At 35.7% G+C, this 19655-nt stretch overlaps 1 protein-coding gene across 1 annotated transcript in view; it reads left to right on the top strand.

Annotated features, from left to right (window-relative positions):
- The window catches only part of LOC148951951 (uncharacterized), a 181467-nt gene that overhangs the window by 131881 nt on the left and 29931 nt on the right, over window positions 1–19655 (top strand). The window contains exon 5 of the mRNA XM_089089106.1: window positions 16687–16888. Within this exon, the coding sequence (XP_088945232.1) occupies window positions 16687–16888 (202 nt within the window). The remainder of the gene's footprint in view (window positions 1–16686; window positions 16889–19655) is intronic.

Here is a 19655-nt window from a genome sequence, read left to right as displayed (position 1 = left end):
TTTCTGTTATAACGTAGGATAGTCTATCTCACAATGGGATGGTTCGCCCATACAATCAGATGATATTTCAATAGACAATAACAGTTGAATAAAATATGTCTGATTGTTTTTTTTCTCCTGACGTCTGAAGCAAAAAATTTAATTTAATATTTGTGCCTTACATGATATAAATTTAGTAATAAAAAGTATATTTTCGGAATTAGAAGAAAATAAGGATTCTATTTATATGCGAAATAAAGTCTAAACGCTAAAGGGATAAATATAACAAAATAAGAAATTGGTTTTTATAAAACGATTTTCTTGTAGGTCTGTCAATTAATCAGCTTAGATTTTTAGCTATTCAGTGACATGTATATTTCTTTTCAATATCTGTTCGATAATAAGATGTTAGAGTACACATACTCACTATTTTCAAAGTCCATAGAAAACTATGGAGTATTATAACTGCATAGCTTTTTATGGAGGTCTTTTTCGTTAAAAATTGAGTTCCTGGTTTTTCCTAATTTTTTTTAGACGTATATGGCTGTGTAAATTTTCACTTTATCAGTTTTAAGAATCAGATTTCATTTTTACTGTCCTTTGTACTTTATCAGAAAAACCAGGGGCGGTTGGGGCGGGAACTACCCTCCTACTTTAATTGCACTGAATAGAAGGTATGTTCGAAAATTTAGTTCTGTTTTCATTTTTTTTTTTCGCGGCAACTCTGCAATCGCAGTCTCCTGCATGCGCGGTAGTAACTGTGATCCAAGCTGGACGAAAATACGTCATTCTGAACTGGCTCATGTTTGTACGCATTTCCTAGCGCTTGCTTATAATGACTGGGCTAATAAGAAATCCCGCCTATTGTATGAAATTACCCAAAACAAAGGATGTGCAGTGCACTTGATTTTTTGATACGTAATGACGATGATGTCGATTCGTTTTTATCGCAGATAGTCAAGAGGGATGAAAATTGGGTTACTTATGATACCCCCTGAGACCAAATCGCAATCGATGGAATGGAGGTACAATTCGTCGCCAGCAAAAGTCTAACCCAAGGAAATTTTTACACCTCAAAAATTCATGTATACAGTATTTTGGGACAGACAAGGCATTTTACTGATTGAGTTTTTGCCGCAAGGGGAAACAATCAATAAAGGAGTTTACTGTGAGACACTTAAAAAAAACTGCGCCGCGCAATACAGAAGAAGCGCTGAGAAATACTCACAAAAAGCATGGCTTTCATTCACGATAATGCCCGACCCCATTCATTGTTTTTTACCTTTCTATATGATAAAGTGACTAATTCTTTAGTCTCTAGTCTCATACTTTACAGCAGAGGTTCTGAAACTTATTTAGACACTGTACCCCTATTTACCCACGAAACATTTTAGTTACCCCTTCTCAGTTACCGGTACTAAGTAAACTACAGTTAAAATATAAATAAATTGCCAGTCCTAGAGTTAAAGGGTTGTTTTATATTTTTTTTGGCTGGCCGCAAACCTCCTAAAAAATTTGCGTACCCCAAAGGGGTACGCTTACCACAGTTTGAGAACCACTGATTTACAGTAATGATTGCTCTTACACTCGAGCAATGTAGTAAAAAGTCCACATAGAAAATGTGTTATCTCGCTCCTTCTACAATGAAAGAGCTTATTTAGGCGCATTAACTTCAAATGATACAATTTTCAGCTTAAATGTTTTGAAAGGCAACCGGTAAATAATACACTTGTAAGTGCCAGTTTGCTTTTTATATTGGGCCATAAAATGCTTTCAGTATAGCACTAGCCACAATTTAGGGTTAAGAGTTGGGGGCGGAAAAGGCAGCATTCGTTCTATTATATTCCATAGTTTTTGTTCGTTTTAAGTTTTGATGTTACTCTTTAATTTTTTATTTGTTCATTTATTTGATTTCTGTTCATGTTTAATATTATCTCAGAATAATCCAATTATTAGCGTAGCTCCTTCCCTGGTCTTTATGCTTAAATTAAATTGAAAAAAAAAAAACTTTTTTTAACTGAAAGTAAGGAGCAATATTAAAACTTAAAAGGAACAGGAATTATTACGTGTATAAGGGGGTTTGCCACTTCGTCAATACCTCGCTCTTTACGCTAAAGTTCGAATTTTGTTCCAATTCTTTAAGAACTACCCCTGAATCACAAATGCTGTTTAATTGGAATAAATAGTTCATTAGAAAGTACTAAAAATACTTTAGCGTAAAGAGCGAGGTATTGACGAGGGGGTAGAACCCCTCATATACGTATTAATTTCTGTTCGTTTTAAATTTTAGTGTCGCTCCTTACTTTCAGTTGAAAAAACTTGTTTTTTTTTATTTAATTTCTGATCGTTATGTAAATAATGCTGGGAATTCTGGCATCCCCTTCATGGGAAATTACCTTCCCCAATGAAAAATTCCTCCGTGGAAAGATCCTCCCATGTAACCCCCGAGCCCCCACCACCAGAAAAATACCCCCTGAAAACGTCTGTATACTTCCCAATAACCAATACAACGGGTTTAAACAACGGGCAAAGTTCATGACATGCAGACCTTCCCCCGGGAACTTTGGGGGATTAAGCCGTCCTCAAAGACATAGTTATTAGATTTTTCGACTTTGCTGAACAAAATGGCTATCTCAAAATTTTGATCCAGTGACTTTTGGAAAAAAATGAGAGTGGGAGGGGGCCTAGTTGCCCTCCAATTTTTTCGGTCACTTAAAAAGGCCAGTGGAACTTTTAATTTCCGTTGAAGTGAGCCTTCTCGCGACATTCTAGGAATACTGGGTAGATCCAAACGCCCCTAGGGGAAAAAACAACAAATAAACATGTATCGGCGATCTTTCTTTTGGCAAAAAAATACAAAATTCCACATTTTTGCAGATAGGAGCTTAAAACGTCTGTAGCTGGGTTCTCCGATACGCTGAATCTGATGGTGTGATTTTGATCAAGATTCTATGACTTTGAGTGGGTGTTTCTCCCTCTTTTCGAAAACAAGGCAAATTTTCTCAGGCGCTTAACTTTTGATGGGTAAGACTAAACTTAATGAAACTTATATATTTGAAATCAGCATAGAAATCTGATTCTTTCGATGTATCTCTTGGTATCAAAATTCCGTTTTTTAGAGTTTTGGTTACTATTGAACCGGGTCACTCCTTACATACTGTTCGTTATCACGAACTGTTTGGTTTAAGTGTTGTATAATAATACTTTGAAAATGAAAATCGCCCAAGAAAAGGGCGACCCTTTATCACTCTTTTAAGGGGAGCCTGAGATGCTAAAATGATTTTTCAGGGAGAGAAAATCTGGAAATGCAAATTTTTGTGATTTTTCCATGGCTCCATATTTTTCATGTTCTTCCCCAGGATTTTTTAGTTAAATACCCTTCTCTTCCCTGTTTACTTTCTTCTATTTAATCTGTCAGGGGTCCTTTTTTAAACGTTCTTCGGTCCAAGACCGTATCCAGGAGAGGTTACAGGCCCCCGCCCCCCCCCCCCCGAAATTTCTGTTCGACCTGTAAGAAAAAGCGTATATTGACAAATGTTTGACGCGTTTTGTGACGATGTTTTTTTTGTGAACTCCCCTCCAAACACAAATTCTGGATACGCCCTTGCTTTGGTCTCTTGACTCTCATATTACATTTATAACCTGATCTGAAAATTGTTAATCTTGTAACTGAGGAAAAAGTTTGCGGAATGTTTCTTTGTAATTAGAGGCGGAAACACTATTATATTGAAAAGTTTCATGTTAGAGGACTTTTTTAACCTTTGAATGCTCTTAGCTCTTTGAATTTTCTTGTTCTTACTGTGAAGCTGTTTTTCGTATTTAATATTGACGAGACCGGATGAGAAGTTCGAAGTTGCAAATCCCAAAAGTGCATTTAGCAAAAGTTTACTCTCTTGAACCCAAGTAATCTTTTTGTAAATCCACTCTCAATCCTTCAGAAAATGACGACTGAATTGTACTCAAAAGGTATAAAAAGATAAGCCGACCTCCATATTGTGTTTGTGCTAAAATTTTTCGTTTTTCGTATTTAATATTGACGAGACCGGATGAGAAGTTCGAAGTTGCAAATCCCAAAAGTGCATTTAGCAAAAGTTTACTCTCTTGAACCCAAGTAATCTTTTTGTAAATCCACTCTCAATCCTTCAGAAAATGACGACTGAATTGTACTCAAAAGGTATAAAAAGATAAGCCGACCTCCATATTGTGTTTGTGCTAAAATTTTAAAAAGCGGAATCGTAGTAAAGCGGTCCCTGAAAATTAGGATGACAGGTCTCCGAGTCTTGCGTTTCGAAATAGATGCGTTTTCCGACCGAAAATTTGGATTTCTGTACCGAAAATTTCGATTTCTGTTCTTTTTTTATTATTATTATTAGTACGAGTATCTTCTGGTAGTGTGGCCACATACGATAAGCAATTTCAGAAACGTATTCCAGGAATGTTTTCTTGAATGAATGAGTCGAGATTGAATCGATAAACAGAGTACATTTTCCCAAAGCTGGTGTCATCCTTATTTTAGTAAAAAAATCAAACCCATTCATGATATTTAACGATAAGTAAAATATAGTTGTCAATAGAAGCCGAAACACAGTATTTTGGTGACTATATACAGCCAAAGAATTTGCTTTTTATGGTGATTCTAAGAATATGAAATTGAAATTTGTATTGTTTCAGAAAAAAGAAAAAAAAACACTTAAAAAACTCGCCATCAAATTTAGCATATCTGAGAACACTTCAGTAGTGGTTTTAAGCCCATATCTACTAAAAGAAAAATTCTGATTATGTTAGAGATAGATGGTTGTGCATGAGTTTTCACCGGAGTGAAACACCAAACCAGTGGTCGTAGAGTATTGGGAGATATGTCATTCGAAGGGAAATAAATTTTTTTTCCCTTATTAACTATTAATTGAGGTCGTGCCACTGCAAGGTGCCAATCTCTGCCATTTAGTGCCACATAAAGACAATTTTAGCCCAAATAGGGCTTAAATACTATCGAGCAGAAATTGTGCTGTTGCGAATCGATTAAAGATTATTATAAGGCTAATATATTTAACCTCACAGCTTCAAAGGCCATGTCCCACGCGGTGGTGGGTTACTCCCTAATCATACACGGAGATCATACAAAGTCAACGGTTATTATAGGTCGTTTTTAGATGTATACAAATGGTTGTATGTACAATAATTGTAGATTACGAACAGGCATTTGATTCGGCTGATAGAAGAGCTTTAGTGAATGTCCTTCCCTTGTATGGTAAAGTAAAAATATACGTGTGTTATATCATCTCTTGTCGAAAGATGCGTGTGTTATATCATCTTGTATATGAAGATGCAGTTTTCGTTGAATTTGTATTTTATTTCAATACTGTCTTTTGTTAATCACAAAAGACACTAGATGTAACAATTTACTTTCAAATGAGTCCTTAATCACCTCTGTATGATGTTTCAGCTATAATTTTTTCCAAATGGGGTGTTTGGCTATGGGGATTTCCGTTGTGTACTTTTCATTTCTATGTGACCTCATTTTCGTTGGGTCGTTGGGTTTTCGGAATTCCTCCAATTTATTTTCGCAACGAACTTTTATCATTAAGATTCATCGAAAAGAGAGTTACTATTCCTTAGTCCGCTTCAAATGGCGATTCCTCCTCCCTTGACAGTTATTTTCGAAACGAGTTTTTAAGTTTGCGTTACTACAGGCTAGAGTTCGTTTTTTCATAGATTACTGCTATTGCCACAGCCATGATGATTGTAGCTACTGCCGTAAAGCACATTCAAGTGATAAGTGCTTGGTATGAAAATAATGTATGTGCGGTTAAGGTAGGAAGTGAGGTTAGTAGTTGGTTCAGCGTGGAATTTGGAATTAAGCAGGGTTGTGCCTTATCCCCGATTATGTAGATTATTTCGACGGACTTAAAACTAAGGAACACGGCAGAGGCTATCGGAGAACATGGAATCCAATAGGAAGGTAGAAGTCTCCTAGACCTAGATTGTTCAGATAATCCGAGTGTCCAAGATAAAAACGTTAGTAAAATGAGTGAGCTTAGAGGTTTTAGGAGTTTATGGTGCAAGAATAGGTTCGAAAATCAATGTTGAGAAGACTAAGTCGTTTAATTTGGGAATAAATATGGCTGAAGAGGTGATATTGAGTAACGAGAAAATCGAGCAAGTAGAATATCTAACCTAGGAAGAATTATTAGTAAAGATGGTGGATGCAGTGAAGATGAAAAAAGTGGGATAGCCGAGTTAAAGAATGTTATTTTACAGTTGAAAAAAGTTTTGGAGAAGATGAAGATAAGTTTCTGAACTAAAATTAGAATATTGGAAGCCACGGCAAAGACAGTGGTCAAGTATGGGTCTGAGACGTCGGCGTAGTTGTGATTGGTTTTTATGTACCTTTTTACAAGGTCGTATCCAGGGGGGAGGGATAGGAGGTTTGACCCCCCCCCCCCTGAAATGTTTGTCTGACTCGTAAAAACGTAACAAAAATGGACATAAACAAATTTTTATGCATTTTTTTCGTTGTTTTTTTTTTGCAAAACGCCCCCCCCCCAATTTTTTTTAGTAAAAACCCCTCCGAAAAAAAAATCATGGGAAGGCCTTGCTTATGTATTTGCGTGCATTTCCAAATCTTTTTCCCGTTTTGTGAGTGTGTTTCTATTCGCCAACGCAACAGCTATTGTTTTGTCTAAATTTGTCCAAACTACGCCTTCCCTATAATTAAGTTGAGGGCCCCTTTTCGCGAAGGACAAAATTTATCTATCCACACGAACCTAATTTTGTTCTTTATTTGTTCAACAAAATTATGTTTCAGCTCTCGTCCTTCTCTCATCCATCTCTTTTTGAACTGGACAAAGTGATCTCGCTCAACTCTGCAGCAAGACCAGAATAGAGCTCAATTTGTATAGTTTACATACGATTGATAACGTTAAAAAAGGAAGGTCTGAAATCTTTAAGGATCTTTGAGGTTAAATAATGGAAGTTTTTCTTCCATGAACACAGTATTTAGTGGTTCTCTACCGTAGCTGAGAGGCCCGTGTAGATGTATTTGAGTTTTCAGTTTGCGTTCAGCTACATGAAGAAGTCCACCTTTTTATTGAAAAAGAAAATCGTTTTAACGAGGACGGGAGGTAAACAACAGTTCAGGTGTCACCCTTATAACTTCTCCACTAAATCGAGAAATGATACGTAATAATTACCCTTTGTTAATATTCACAATAAATTTATAAGGGAAGGAAATTCTCATTAAAACCGGATGCGGATAAAACCTAATTACATGCTCTCCATAAAATAATTCTATTATAAACCAACTAGAAACTCTGATGAAGCTAACTGGGACTAATTTTCTCTTGTGGTGAATTCCATGTTTACTGTTTTGCGGAGTCTCTCTTCATGCTGGGACTCAAAATTTAATATTTGTTTGGGATAAATAATTTAATTTCAGAACCTTAATATGCCACCTATCTTAGTTTGACTAAACTTTCTTGTCTACCGCGGGGAAACCCCTGTGTTATTTCCTAGTAGTCTCACTATCAAAGCTTTGGAAATGAACTTTGGTAGAAACTGGCGAAACTCCTGAAAGAAGTATAGCGACCATCCTGAATCACATTATGCACAGTTACTATGGTTTTTAGCTTAATCTACCCATAGACACAGAAAAGGGAATAGCGGCCGGATTCTTATTTGCTGGTGTTATTTATTACATTTTCCGTGATAAAGACTCTTTATTTTGAATATATAGCAGGACTCTAAATTAACGGGTAACCACGAAATCTTGCAGAACCTATTCCTATTTCTTATATCTATGGACGTGTCGTATGTCAAAGGTTTGGTTCTAAAATCAATTATGTTCTAGAAAGTAACCAGAGTTACAGGTTCTGGTGACTAAGTGAGATAAATTTTGATTCCTTACGTTTGGCTGCAATAATATATGACTAGTTTTTACTGAAAACCAGGGCCGTATCCAGGGGGAGTTACCTGGTTTGACCCCCCCCCCCCGAAATGTTTGCCTGACTCGTAAAAACGTAACGAAAACGGATATAAACAAATTTTGTATGTGTTTTTTTATGTTTTTTTGTGCAAACCTCTCCCCCCCCCCCGAAATTTTTTTTAATAAAACCCTATCAGAAAAAAATCCTGGGTACGGCCTTGATGAAAACCATGGTGACCGTTATTAAAAGCTAAGAACACAAATCTAAAACAAAGCCTAATAAATTTTAGTTCGCTGTTGCACTGAAAGAAAGCCAGTTATGAGAGGCTATGAGACTCAAACAAAGGACGGAAGGTCCTTCTTCTTCTTATTTGGATTAATATGGAGACGCTTTTGCATAATCTCATCACGGGAATCAAATTCTAGGCCCTGCAGTGTGTTGCTACAGCTAGGTTCGATCTGTGGTTCCCGTATTACCAGCCTAAGGTCTAACCCACTGCGTCATTACATGACTCATGAAGGCCCTATTACTTAAGAATATCCACGGCCTATCTGGATTGGTTTTGTATTTGTTTGCCATCTATTTCCATCAAGTTTTAACTTCAAGAATAAAAACAATTACAAACTAAAATCTTGGTCAGCAGCACCTTTTTCTTGTCAATCTCTGCGGAGTAAACTATTTGCGTTTTTTTGCTTCCCCTCTTTTTATAACTATGCTGTTTATAAATCTCAGATTGTATCGACTGACTGCGTAAAATAAAAGTTATGAGTAATCTTCTTTCAGTGAATTCAAAAGTTGTCGAATTTCAAGCGGAGAATCTTGAAGACATATATATCAACTACTTTGATATATGACTTGAACTTCAGTCTTTTTGCTTCTATTTCATTGTCAGACTGAAAGGCTAAAATCTGTATTGTGAATTTATACACCCTTTCTAAGGATTCTTATCAAACCAGTGCAGATGTTTTTCTTGGGAATTATGCATTACTGTCATCATTGCAAGCTTTACTAGAAGATTTTGCCAGGAAACCAATGTGGATTGCATTTCCATAAAGGATTCTTCTAGTTTCAGCTTCCCGATTTTCCAAATATGAGTTCATTCTCAATTTATGAAGTATTAAAGGATAGTTAGAGTGATTTTCAAATAGTTTGAAGGGAGAGATGCTCAATCATATTTATAAATTTCCTTTGTATAACTTTCCTTTCCGAGTCCGTTGATTTTGAATTGAAAATCAAGTATTTTACAGTAGGTTGCATCAAGACATGGCTAATTGTAGAAAGAAAAAGCCAAGACAGATGGTCCAAGTAACTGAGAGGTAAATTTTTAAATGGCTGCTGTCACGGTTAAATGACGGGAGTAAGTATGACTCTCTTATTGGACAAATGCTTGTTTGTCAGTATTTGAAAAGGCATGCCGGCCTAGTCTAGAGTCTCAGGCAGGTTGACCAAGAATTAAAATTGACATAGGACCATTAGATTTCATCATTGAGTGAAAATTATAGAATACTGCCGGAAGAAGAGTTCTGATAAAAGCTTAATTAGCTAAATCATAAATGAATGAAAATTGCAATTTGTCATATTATTATTATTATTATTATTTTATTACCCATTATTAAACATACAAAATGTTGTAAATGGAGTACAAGAAAAGAAAAAAAAGTAACATCAAATAACAACAAAATATCCGAAGAAAACTCAACAACAGAAAAACAAGATTAAGAACATTCCTACGACAAAAAAAAAGAAGACAAATTTATGTTATTGCAACATATAATGAAGAGAGGCTTGGTTCAAACGCCTTTGCAAATCGAACACGGCGATTCAGTACAGCTATAAACGGGTCGGCTATACCATACTTCAGAGATATATTCGAATTCCTCATCCAAACTGGAAGACGAAGCAGATACTTGCCATATCTCTAGAAAATAGACCGAATATTACGGCGATCAGACGAAGTAAATATTTTCCAAAACGGAGATAGGGCTAGCACATGTGGCGAAACAAAAGCATTATACACCCTTGAAAGTAGAAAACGGTTAAAGTGGCACTTCGTTGAAACGAGGATTCCATAACCTCTGCGTGTCTTTACAGCGAACAACGAAACAAGGTAATCGTGGTTTTCTTTAAGATCGCTACAAATTGGAAGGCCGAGGTACATAATCTTAGACGAAGACTTAATCGTATAAATTCCGAAAATAACATCAACTGGTACACTATCTTTAACGCGGCTATTAAATGCGAGAACTTCACTCTTCTGGGGATTGAAAGAAAGACCTATGTTACCGTACTCCTTACTCAAAACACGGGAAGTCTCTTCGATGCCAACAAGAGTTGTCCTTACGTCCAAAATGTCGTCGGCACAATCAATCAGCAAAACATTGAGACCTCTAAGTATCCATTTACACTGAACCGGCTCTTGTGGTGAAATACTACTAATATTAAATAGCGGTGGTGAAGTAAGTGCTCCTTGGCGTATTCCCTTCTTTACGGGTATAAGACTAGAAGATAGGGTTAAAGCATTAACACAAGGTACATTTACACGCGCTTTTAAATTACTATACATATTCCTCAGTGCGCGTATAATAGACTTATCCACGCCACGTTTCCGGGCCGACAACAATATCTGAAGGTGCACACCGGAGTCAAACGCGTGGTTGACATCGTGACCGGCAAAATACAAAGTCTCATTTGAATCATCGGCGTCAATCAACAAATTAACAATCAAATAATGCGCGTCTTCTCTACTCATCTTCTTCTTGACACCAAATTGGTTATCCGGCGTGTTACATGTAGCACTAAGACTATTTACAACAAGCAATTCAAATAACTTGCACAGTATAGGCGCGACAGTTATCGGGCGGTAAGAAGAACACTGCCCCCCGTTTTTTCCCTTCTATATGTATTGTAAATGTGTTAGTTTGTTTGTTTCTTTTTTATTTTGACAGGCCAGTTGGGTTCGTCGCTGTATGTTTTTATAATGTACTTATGTTTGTACTTTTGTACTCATTTTTATTCATTTTACTTATGTTACTTACTTTTTACTTTTGCTTATGTTACTTACATTTTACTTATGTACTCATTTTTATTCATTTTATTCATTGTACTCATTTTTATTTGACAGGCCAATTGGGTTCATCGCTGTATGTTTTTATACTGTACTTGTGTACTTTTTTTTATACAATGTAGTATAGCTGACAGAAAGCAACAAATTAGGCGGTTTTTTATGTTCTGAGAGTTTGTTTGTTAATAAAACAATGTTGTATTCTGTTCTATCCATAAGAAGGACTCCATAAAAGCTGAATAAGTCCCGTCGTTTTTATATTTTCTTTCACTTTCCAGAAGACATATATGGACTTGAAAATCTTTTTTTTTTCTATTAATATGTTTTCTTAAAAATAGCATATTTTTTTTTTTTTTATGAATATGCAAAGAATTTTTTTTGATTAGTACTTGTGTTTGTTCCTGCTTTTACTTTAGTAAAACTTCAGTTTGATCGATGGGACCTTAGACGAAATAGGCTGATTAGCTCTCTCTTAAGATCCTGGTGGTTGGTAGAGCTAATATTGAAAAGCGTTTTGAGTTTTCCTCAGAACCAAAAGCTAGATTTAACTTAATATAATATTGGCAGTATTAGTTTGAGCAGTTTTTGCAGTTATAATTTCTTGTAAAAGTTGGTAGCTACCTAAGTCCCCGTGAAGGCCTTCTTTCTCGAGAACTTTTACAGTATCTGAAAACTATCCAACGAAGATTTTGTATTGTCGGAATTTAGTTTTTGTAGATATAGTTTAAGGTATTTCCAGGTCCTTGTTCCTTAGAATTCACCCAAGAGAAGGATCGGTTTATTTCATGGCTAGTATGCGAGACTTCTAAGTTGTTGCTTTTTTATATTGGCTACATGCACTCTTAGAGCCAGACTTAAGAAGTATTTATTGGTTTGAAATTCAAAAATTTTTAGGCTAAATGGGTTTACTTAGGACAAATTTTCGTAGGAAATCGGAGTTGCTGATTTTAATACTGTTATTACTTGGCATTGACTTAAAGCTCTGATGCGTCACTTATGTAGAGGGAACTCAACGGTATTAGTCTTCTACTGAGTGGTGTTTTCTTATCTAGAGTAAAAGTTGGAGCTTCCTTGGGGTTGATACTTCTGGTAGGGAGTTGAACGTGGATGACGTCCACCCTTTTGCATGTGGTCTTCCTCTGGGGCGTATCGTTTTTATTAGCGATCTTTTATTGCTGAATTTATTTTGCTGAATTATTAGCATTTTCTTCTAAAGAGTTTCTTAAGCACACCAACCTGACCCTTAAGTGAGTCTGATAATTTTTTCTAAGCGCCGGTCTTTGTAACGATTATCTGGGACTGCCTCTTTTCTGTCCCTCTTATATTCTTTATTTTATGTATGTCAGCGGAAAGACCTCTAAACTTTTCTTTGCACAAAGATGGGAGAGCTTCATTCGAAACTGGCTGGCGATAATATAGATGGAAAGTTTTTCAGGGTAATTAACTTATCTGAGGTCATTGGAACTTTTGTCTTCTCGTCGGAGGTTGCACGAAATAAGATAAGCGAAAAAAAAAACTTGGTAAATTCAGAAAATAACTGTATAGCTGTCTGTATAGCTAGTAATAAGTCACCCTGGTAGACACCTCTGAGGGACATTAAAACACATATTGCATGTATTAAAACACGTATCTTCCATAAGATGTAGCAAGGTTTTCTGTTTGTTATTGACCGAAGACATTTTTGGATGAATTGAAGTTTTGGATAGAAATTGGTGGAAAAAAGGAGATATATTCCTGTTGCACATACCAAAAAGTAATTTCCCGTTTTTCAACATAGGGCAGAAAACCTCCAGTTTATGGTTTTCAACCATTGTGATTAAAATGGGGAAACTTCCATCGTGATCCACCGCCATTTCTGTGAAGTTTCTTTTTCGAAAATTGTCAAAAAAAATTTCGCAAGAAACTTTTATCTCCAAGATAAACTATATAATAGTAATCAATCATAAATCGTCTCTAAATGAAACGTTTTGATCACTACATAGTTTTTTTTTTCAAAACGATTTTTGAACTTCGGTTATGATAGGCTGCAGATGGTACTAGATTGCAGCTATCGATGCAACCATGATTGAAATTAAGTTATAAACTTTCCGTCGTTTAGTTAGGGAGTGACGTGCTGCCGCGATTTTGTGACGCCCAGGGATCAGACACCAAAGCATGGTCAAGAGTCAAGAAATAGACAATCTTGTTAAGAAATGCAAAGTGGCTGCAGTAATGCAAGAAAATGTTGCAGTAGTGCAAAGTGGAGAAAAGCGGTAAAATATGAACTAAGAGGGTATAAAGGCCATGGATAAAATTGCGGGAAGATCTGGTAGATGCAGCCAGGCGACATAATAGTAAAATATTGTTCTGGCATGTTAATAAATTGAGAGGAAACAATCAATCTGGACTTGTCCCAGTTAAAGATAGGAACGGGGCCACAATTAGTGAAAAGAACAGAGTTAAAGAGAGATGGGCAGAACATTTTGAGAATGTGCTAAATCCGGATATAGTTACAGGTAAAGATATAGAGAAGAATGAAATTTTTTTTGACACTTGGATGTTAAGGAAGATTTATTCTGCAAGGAAGAATTAGTGATAGTACTAAAAGGATTAAAAATAATAAGGCCCTAGGTGCTGTTAGCGTGGTAAATGGGTTTCTTAAATACAGTTGTTATGAGGTTAGAAATAAGCTACTGAAGATTACGAATATGATTTTTGAAAAGGGGGAAGTATCTAGTAGTTTTAGGATAACTCTACTTAAACCCCTCCATAAAAAAGGTGATAAGAGTAAGTGTGGTAATTATAGAGGCATTAGCCTGGTTTTTGTTGGTAGAAAATTACTTATAATGATGAAACTTTTTAGACTTAAAGATGCTGTAAATAAAGTTTTGAGAGAATAACATTGTGGTTTTAGGACGGGTAGAGGATTTGTCGACCTAATTTTCACTTCAAGATTAATAACTGAGAAGTGTTGAGTCATCAAAAACCTTTAGTCCTCAGTTTTATAGATTATGAGCAAGCGTTTGATTCAGTTGAGAAGAGAGCTTTACGAAAAGTGCAAAAAGTGTGTACTAGTACGAAAAGTGTGATTCAATCCCGCTTTCTAGGGCTATAGTGAGAGAAAGTGTGAGATGGCCAGGTCATATTTTGCGGATGAAGGATGACACATTGGCAAAAATTGTCTTTTTCAGTCAACCGTCTAGGGCCAAGTAAAAAGCAGGTTTTCCCCGGTTGGGGTGAAAGGATGTTGTAAGGAAAGGTTTAAGGGAAATGGGATCTTCCTGGGAGGGTGTAAAGAGGGAGGCTATTAATAGATTGAGATAGAGGAGGAGCCTGCGTAGCTGTGTTGACCTCAGGCAGCTTGGTGCTGCAGTGAGTTGTTAGTAGTAGTAGAAATGCTAGGCAAGGTTATCAACCCCTTTAGGTGCCATCATATATTTGATGATTTGAGGCTAGTATTTCCATTTAGATAATTTAAGGCTGTATGAGTTGGTAGCTCGTGTAACGGACGAGAATTATCCTGAAGCAACAATATTTCATAAGACACTGAACAGTTATTGAACCTATGCTTTTCCTTAGCAAAGGTAGTAGTAACCTTCAAAAGGGTCTGGAGGTGGTACCTTTTGGAACTTGCCATATTTGCAACCGGGGTCCTTGTGCCGAAGATAGCTGATTATTATGCAGATCATGCATGTAAAACATGACCAAAGCACGTTCTTAAAATTCTTGTATTTCTCTCGTTAAAATTCAAGAATTCATCTAGAATATAAGCAGTTTCATCCATAATGCATCCCATTAAAAGATAGGTAGGCTTTTGATCAAAATCCTTGTTCTTTTAACTGCTAAAGAATAGAACTTCTATTAAACTGTTTCTATGGCTATTTCACTTTCCCAAATTGGCTGTTCTCTCCTAGAAATTTAATTCAGAATGCTAAGGTACATTTCGGAAGGGGATGAAAGAAGGATGAAATTATTTGAAATAATTTATTCATTTTCTTTTTTTAAGGTCTCTTTTTTCATATCAGTGTGCAGACCAGTAACTCCTGACGTGGGGTGCAGGTTCCACGGGTGGAGCATGACAATATTCTCGTGGGTCATGGGCAAGACATGCACCCTTTGACTGACTGTACTTTAGAGCCTTAATTTTGAAAAAAAAACACATTTTTATGCGAATGACGACATATTCATATACTTTTAGAGAGCAAAACAGATAGATGATAGTATTGCAATACTGTCTTTTTTTCATATCAGTTTGCAGACCAGTAATTCCCGACGTGGGGTGCAGGCCCAACCGGTGGGGCATGACAATATTCTCGTGGGTCATGGGCAAGACATGCACCCTTTGGCTGACTATACTTTAGAGCCTTAATTTTGAAAAAAAAACACATTTTTTATGTGAATGACGTCATATTCATATACATTTAGAGAGCAAAACCGATAGATGATAGTATTGCAATACTGTCATGCATTATATAAAAGGGAATTTATACAGATGATGTTTTTTTTTAGCTTAACATATGCCTAGCAGACGACCTAAGAAAAAATACCAATTTGGTATACCAAATACCAATGTCCTTTTAAGCTTTCTTCAGGTGAATACATATAAAATTTTGAACATCAAAACTCAAATATCACGAGGGGTTGGTACATGAGAGTTTTAGAAATGCCTAAATTGGGCAGGGACCGAAATCGGTTGGGAACCATTAGTCCAGACTGTAAACCCGTTTCATTTTCATCATGAAGCCACCAATGACTTGCTTCTCCAATAAAACACAAAACCGTCATTAAAAAATTACTGAATTAGTAAGGGCTAGTGAAGCCCGTCAGTTTTGGCTTAAGCCTATGATGTTTACCAGTTTAGGCCTGTGAAGTTCATAGAAGGGAAGTAGATCGTGAACGTTCCGCCTCTGTAAGAAACAGTGACATATATACAAACGAAAATATTATTTATTCCAGCAGTATTAAGTGAATGCTTCCCGATAGTAATGGAACAGCCTTTTCCGTTTTATGTCGAAAATCTTGAATTTTTTTTATTTTTTCCGAATGATCTAGCACCGTTTCTTTTCTGTTTCCCTTTTGTTTATTATACAGCTGATAATAATTTACCACTTCTCTTTTTGCCTTCTTTTCTTCCTTTTTCTTTCTTTGTATTTCCCTCGTTCTGCTATCTCTTTCCCTGTATTGATTTAATTTGCAATATGGCTTTGAGTCTTTCTTGAATCATTAATATCATTCCTTGACACTTCAACTTTCGCTTTTTTAGATATTGCAAAACATCTGCAAAGAAATTCCCTGATAAATTGGCTTATTGAGTAAATGTTCATTTCGAAATTGGTGATGATAGTTGAAAAAAAATGAAAGGTGCCCAAATTCTATTACAAAACTGTTGTATTTTCATTTTCTTGTTTTTCTCTTTCTTACTGCTGAGAAAGGCCTCCGAATGTCAAAACATTTACTATTATTTTCAATTTATTTGCATCGCTGGTGGTCAAAATCGTTGGTTTGTTTTACCGGTTTCAACTATCTTTTTTTTGAAGAGCCCCCTTTTTTTCTTTTTTGAGGGATGACTTAACTTAATAGACCAATGTGCTGATGACAGAATGTGTTGACCATTCGGAACAGTCTTGCCTTGTTGAGAAAAATATATTTTGGAATTGTACCTCTTCGAAAAATGTGAGATGAAAATTGAAATGTGAGATGAAAATTGACGTGATAAATGCAATAACTGTAATCTATTTGTCGTAGGCTCGTCCCCGGCGGAGATCTGGAGATATATGTGGCGCTTTAGATATGTCAATAAAGACTGAAAGAAGATCATCTCCGTCATCAACGCCGTCCGTTCCTATAGCAAACACGCCAACACATTGGTCTTCAAACTCACCAGAAAATTTGCCTTTAGGCCAATCAGCGCCTTATAGCACGGAACCAATTTCCCCTATGTCTGTAAGTATTTTTGTTGTGGGAATGTTCTTATATATATATATATATATATATATATGTATGTATATATATATATATATATATATATATATATATATATATATATATATATATATATATATATATATATATATATATATGTATGTATATATATGTGTGCATGTGTGTGTGTGTGTACGGTCTCTGTTTAGATTCAATTAGCTTTGCGAGTCAGCTTTTTCAGTTTTGTGCAAGCTTTGATGGTAAAAGTTGAAGTTAGGTTGGATCAGATTATGTTAGCTTAGATTAGGTTTGGTTAAATTTGGTTATAGACATCAGAAATGGGTTAAAAACCTAAGCTAACCAAACCTAATCTAAGCTAACCTGATTACATCCAAGGAGAAAAAAAGGGTATTTCGGACATTCACTGGTGAATGCCAACATACACGAATCTCGAACAGTCACGGTAACTTATATATGTACATATGCATATATATATATATATATATATATATATATATATATATATATATATATATATATATATATATATATATATATATATATATATATATATATATATATATATATATATATAAGGCAAAATTGTTATTATTTACCTAAATTGTAATTCTTCAGCTTATTTTAATTTATTGATTAAAAGTTACGATAAATTTTACAAGAAATTATAACGATATTTCTTTAGCTTATTTTAATTTATTGATTAAAACATTCACGGTAACTTATATATGTCTATATGCATATACATATATATATATATATATATATATATATATATATATATATATATATATATATATATATATATATATATATATATATATATATATATATATATATATATATATATATATATATATATATATATATATATATATATATATATATATATATATATATATATATATATATATACGAGGCAAAACTGTTATTATTTACCTAAACTGTATTTCTTCAGCTTGTTTTACTTTATTGATTAAAAATTAATCTTCTATGGGTGAAACTAACTAATGTAGAGCTCCGATTGTCAGTTATTGATTAAAAATTCATTTTCTATAAGGTACATTAGCTGGTTATATTCAAAATATTAGTCTTATTAATTCCAACCGGTCGAGACACATATAGAGTCATTAGGAATTATAGAGATTTTTACTGTTCCTGGCTGAAGGTGTAAGGTTAAAATACTGTTGACGGGAGAAAATTGGACAGTTAAGCCAGTGACATTCATCAACAAATTTTATTTATCATCATCATTATCAGTTTATTATCAACAAATTCAGTTAAGGGAAGCAGTTGAAGGACTCCAACTTAAAACGAAAAACTTTTAGTTTAGATTAGGTTTTGGTTAAATTTGATTATAAACGTCAGAAATGGGTTAAAAGCCTACGCTACCCAAACCTAATCTGAGCTAACCTGTCATCATCAAACCTTGCATTACATTGAAGAAGTTGACTGGCAACACTGAATAAATCCAAGGAGAAAAAAAGAGGTATTTCGGACATTCACCGGTGAATGTCAACATTCACGAATCTCGAACATTCACGGTTACTTATATATGGATACATACACACACACACACACACACACACACACACACACACACACACACACAAGTAGAGGTGACCCTAAAGCCCCCATTGCCCACCCCTGCTGCCACCTATAACTTTTTTTACATAATTCATGGATGGTTATGTGTGTCGGTCGATTTATTTGATGTTTTTCATGGATGTTTAATGGTTTTTGTCAGTGAGAATTTTAAAAACAGGAACTTTGTCACATTTATGGATGTCAACAGCAATTCATGTCTTTTATATTGTTTTCTCATTGAGAATTAAAAAACAGGAATTTTCTCACTTGGAAAAACAGGAATTTTCTCACATGGAAAACTATAAACCGCGTGGTCCTGTCACGAGTAGCACTTGTGAACTTGATTTACATAATCGCTAGGGGAACTTATTGATTCACGAAGGGCAGAATTAAGAAACATTAAGGCTTCTTTAATCTTAGGTCTGAGGGATAAACGTTCTTTAGGTCAGAGAGAAAAATTAATATTCTATTTTTAAATAGGGCTTCATTGATCTTTAGTGTCAGGAATTATAATTGACATCACTTGTTATCTTGGAATTATGCGGGAGTCTAAAGAGATAGAAATTCTATTTTTAAATACGGCTTCACGGAGCTTTAAGTCGGAGAGATAAATTGATATTCTAACGAAACCCTAATAGTTTAGCTAGGAAAATTTATGAGATGAAGAGATTAACGTAGGAAAGGGTTTCCTAGAAATTTGAAATGCGTTAGCGCATAGATGCCAAACAAAAGGAACACGCTGAAATTACGTTTAGGGATTATTTGGGCGAAACCGTTTTATCCATTTTATGGGATTATTTCGGCGAAACAGTTAGAGACATTTTGAAAGAAGATTTTAGGAAAGGTTTTAGAAGAGAATTTGAGGGTGAAACTCTGTGGTCGTTATAATACACAAGTTCCATTTGAACAGTGTTGTGAGGTCCTCTACCCCAACCCCAAAGGGTTCCGATCCCCCCCCACACCCCCGAAGGCCGCCCCCGGGACTCCAAGGTCCCCCAAGCTCCCATAGAGCCCCAGCCCGCCAAACGCCCTCCTCAGACCCTCAAAGGCCTTCCTCTGGTCCTCAAAGGGCCCCCCGGACCCCCAAAGGGCACCCGGACCCCAAAGGCCCTCCCCCGGTCCTCAAAGGTCCCCCGGACTCCCACAGAGCCACCGGCGCCCCCAAAGACCCACCCAGACCCCCAAAG

The sequence above is a fragment of the Artemia sp. Qi Xiang Cuo genome, chromosome 5 (genome assembly GCF_049724085.1).
Source record: "Artemia sp. Qi Xiang Cuo chromosome 5, ASM4972408v1, whole genome shotgun sequence".
NCBI lineage: Eukaryota > Metazoa > Arthropoda > Branchiopoda > Anostraca > Artemiidae > Artemia > Artemia sp. Qi Xiang Cuo.
This window is presented reverse-complemented; position numbering and strand designations above follow the sequence as displayed.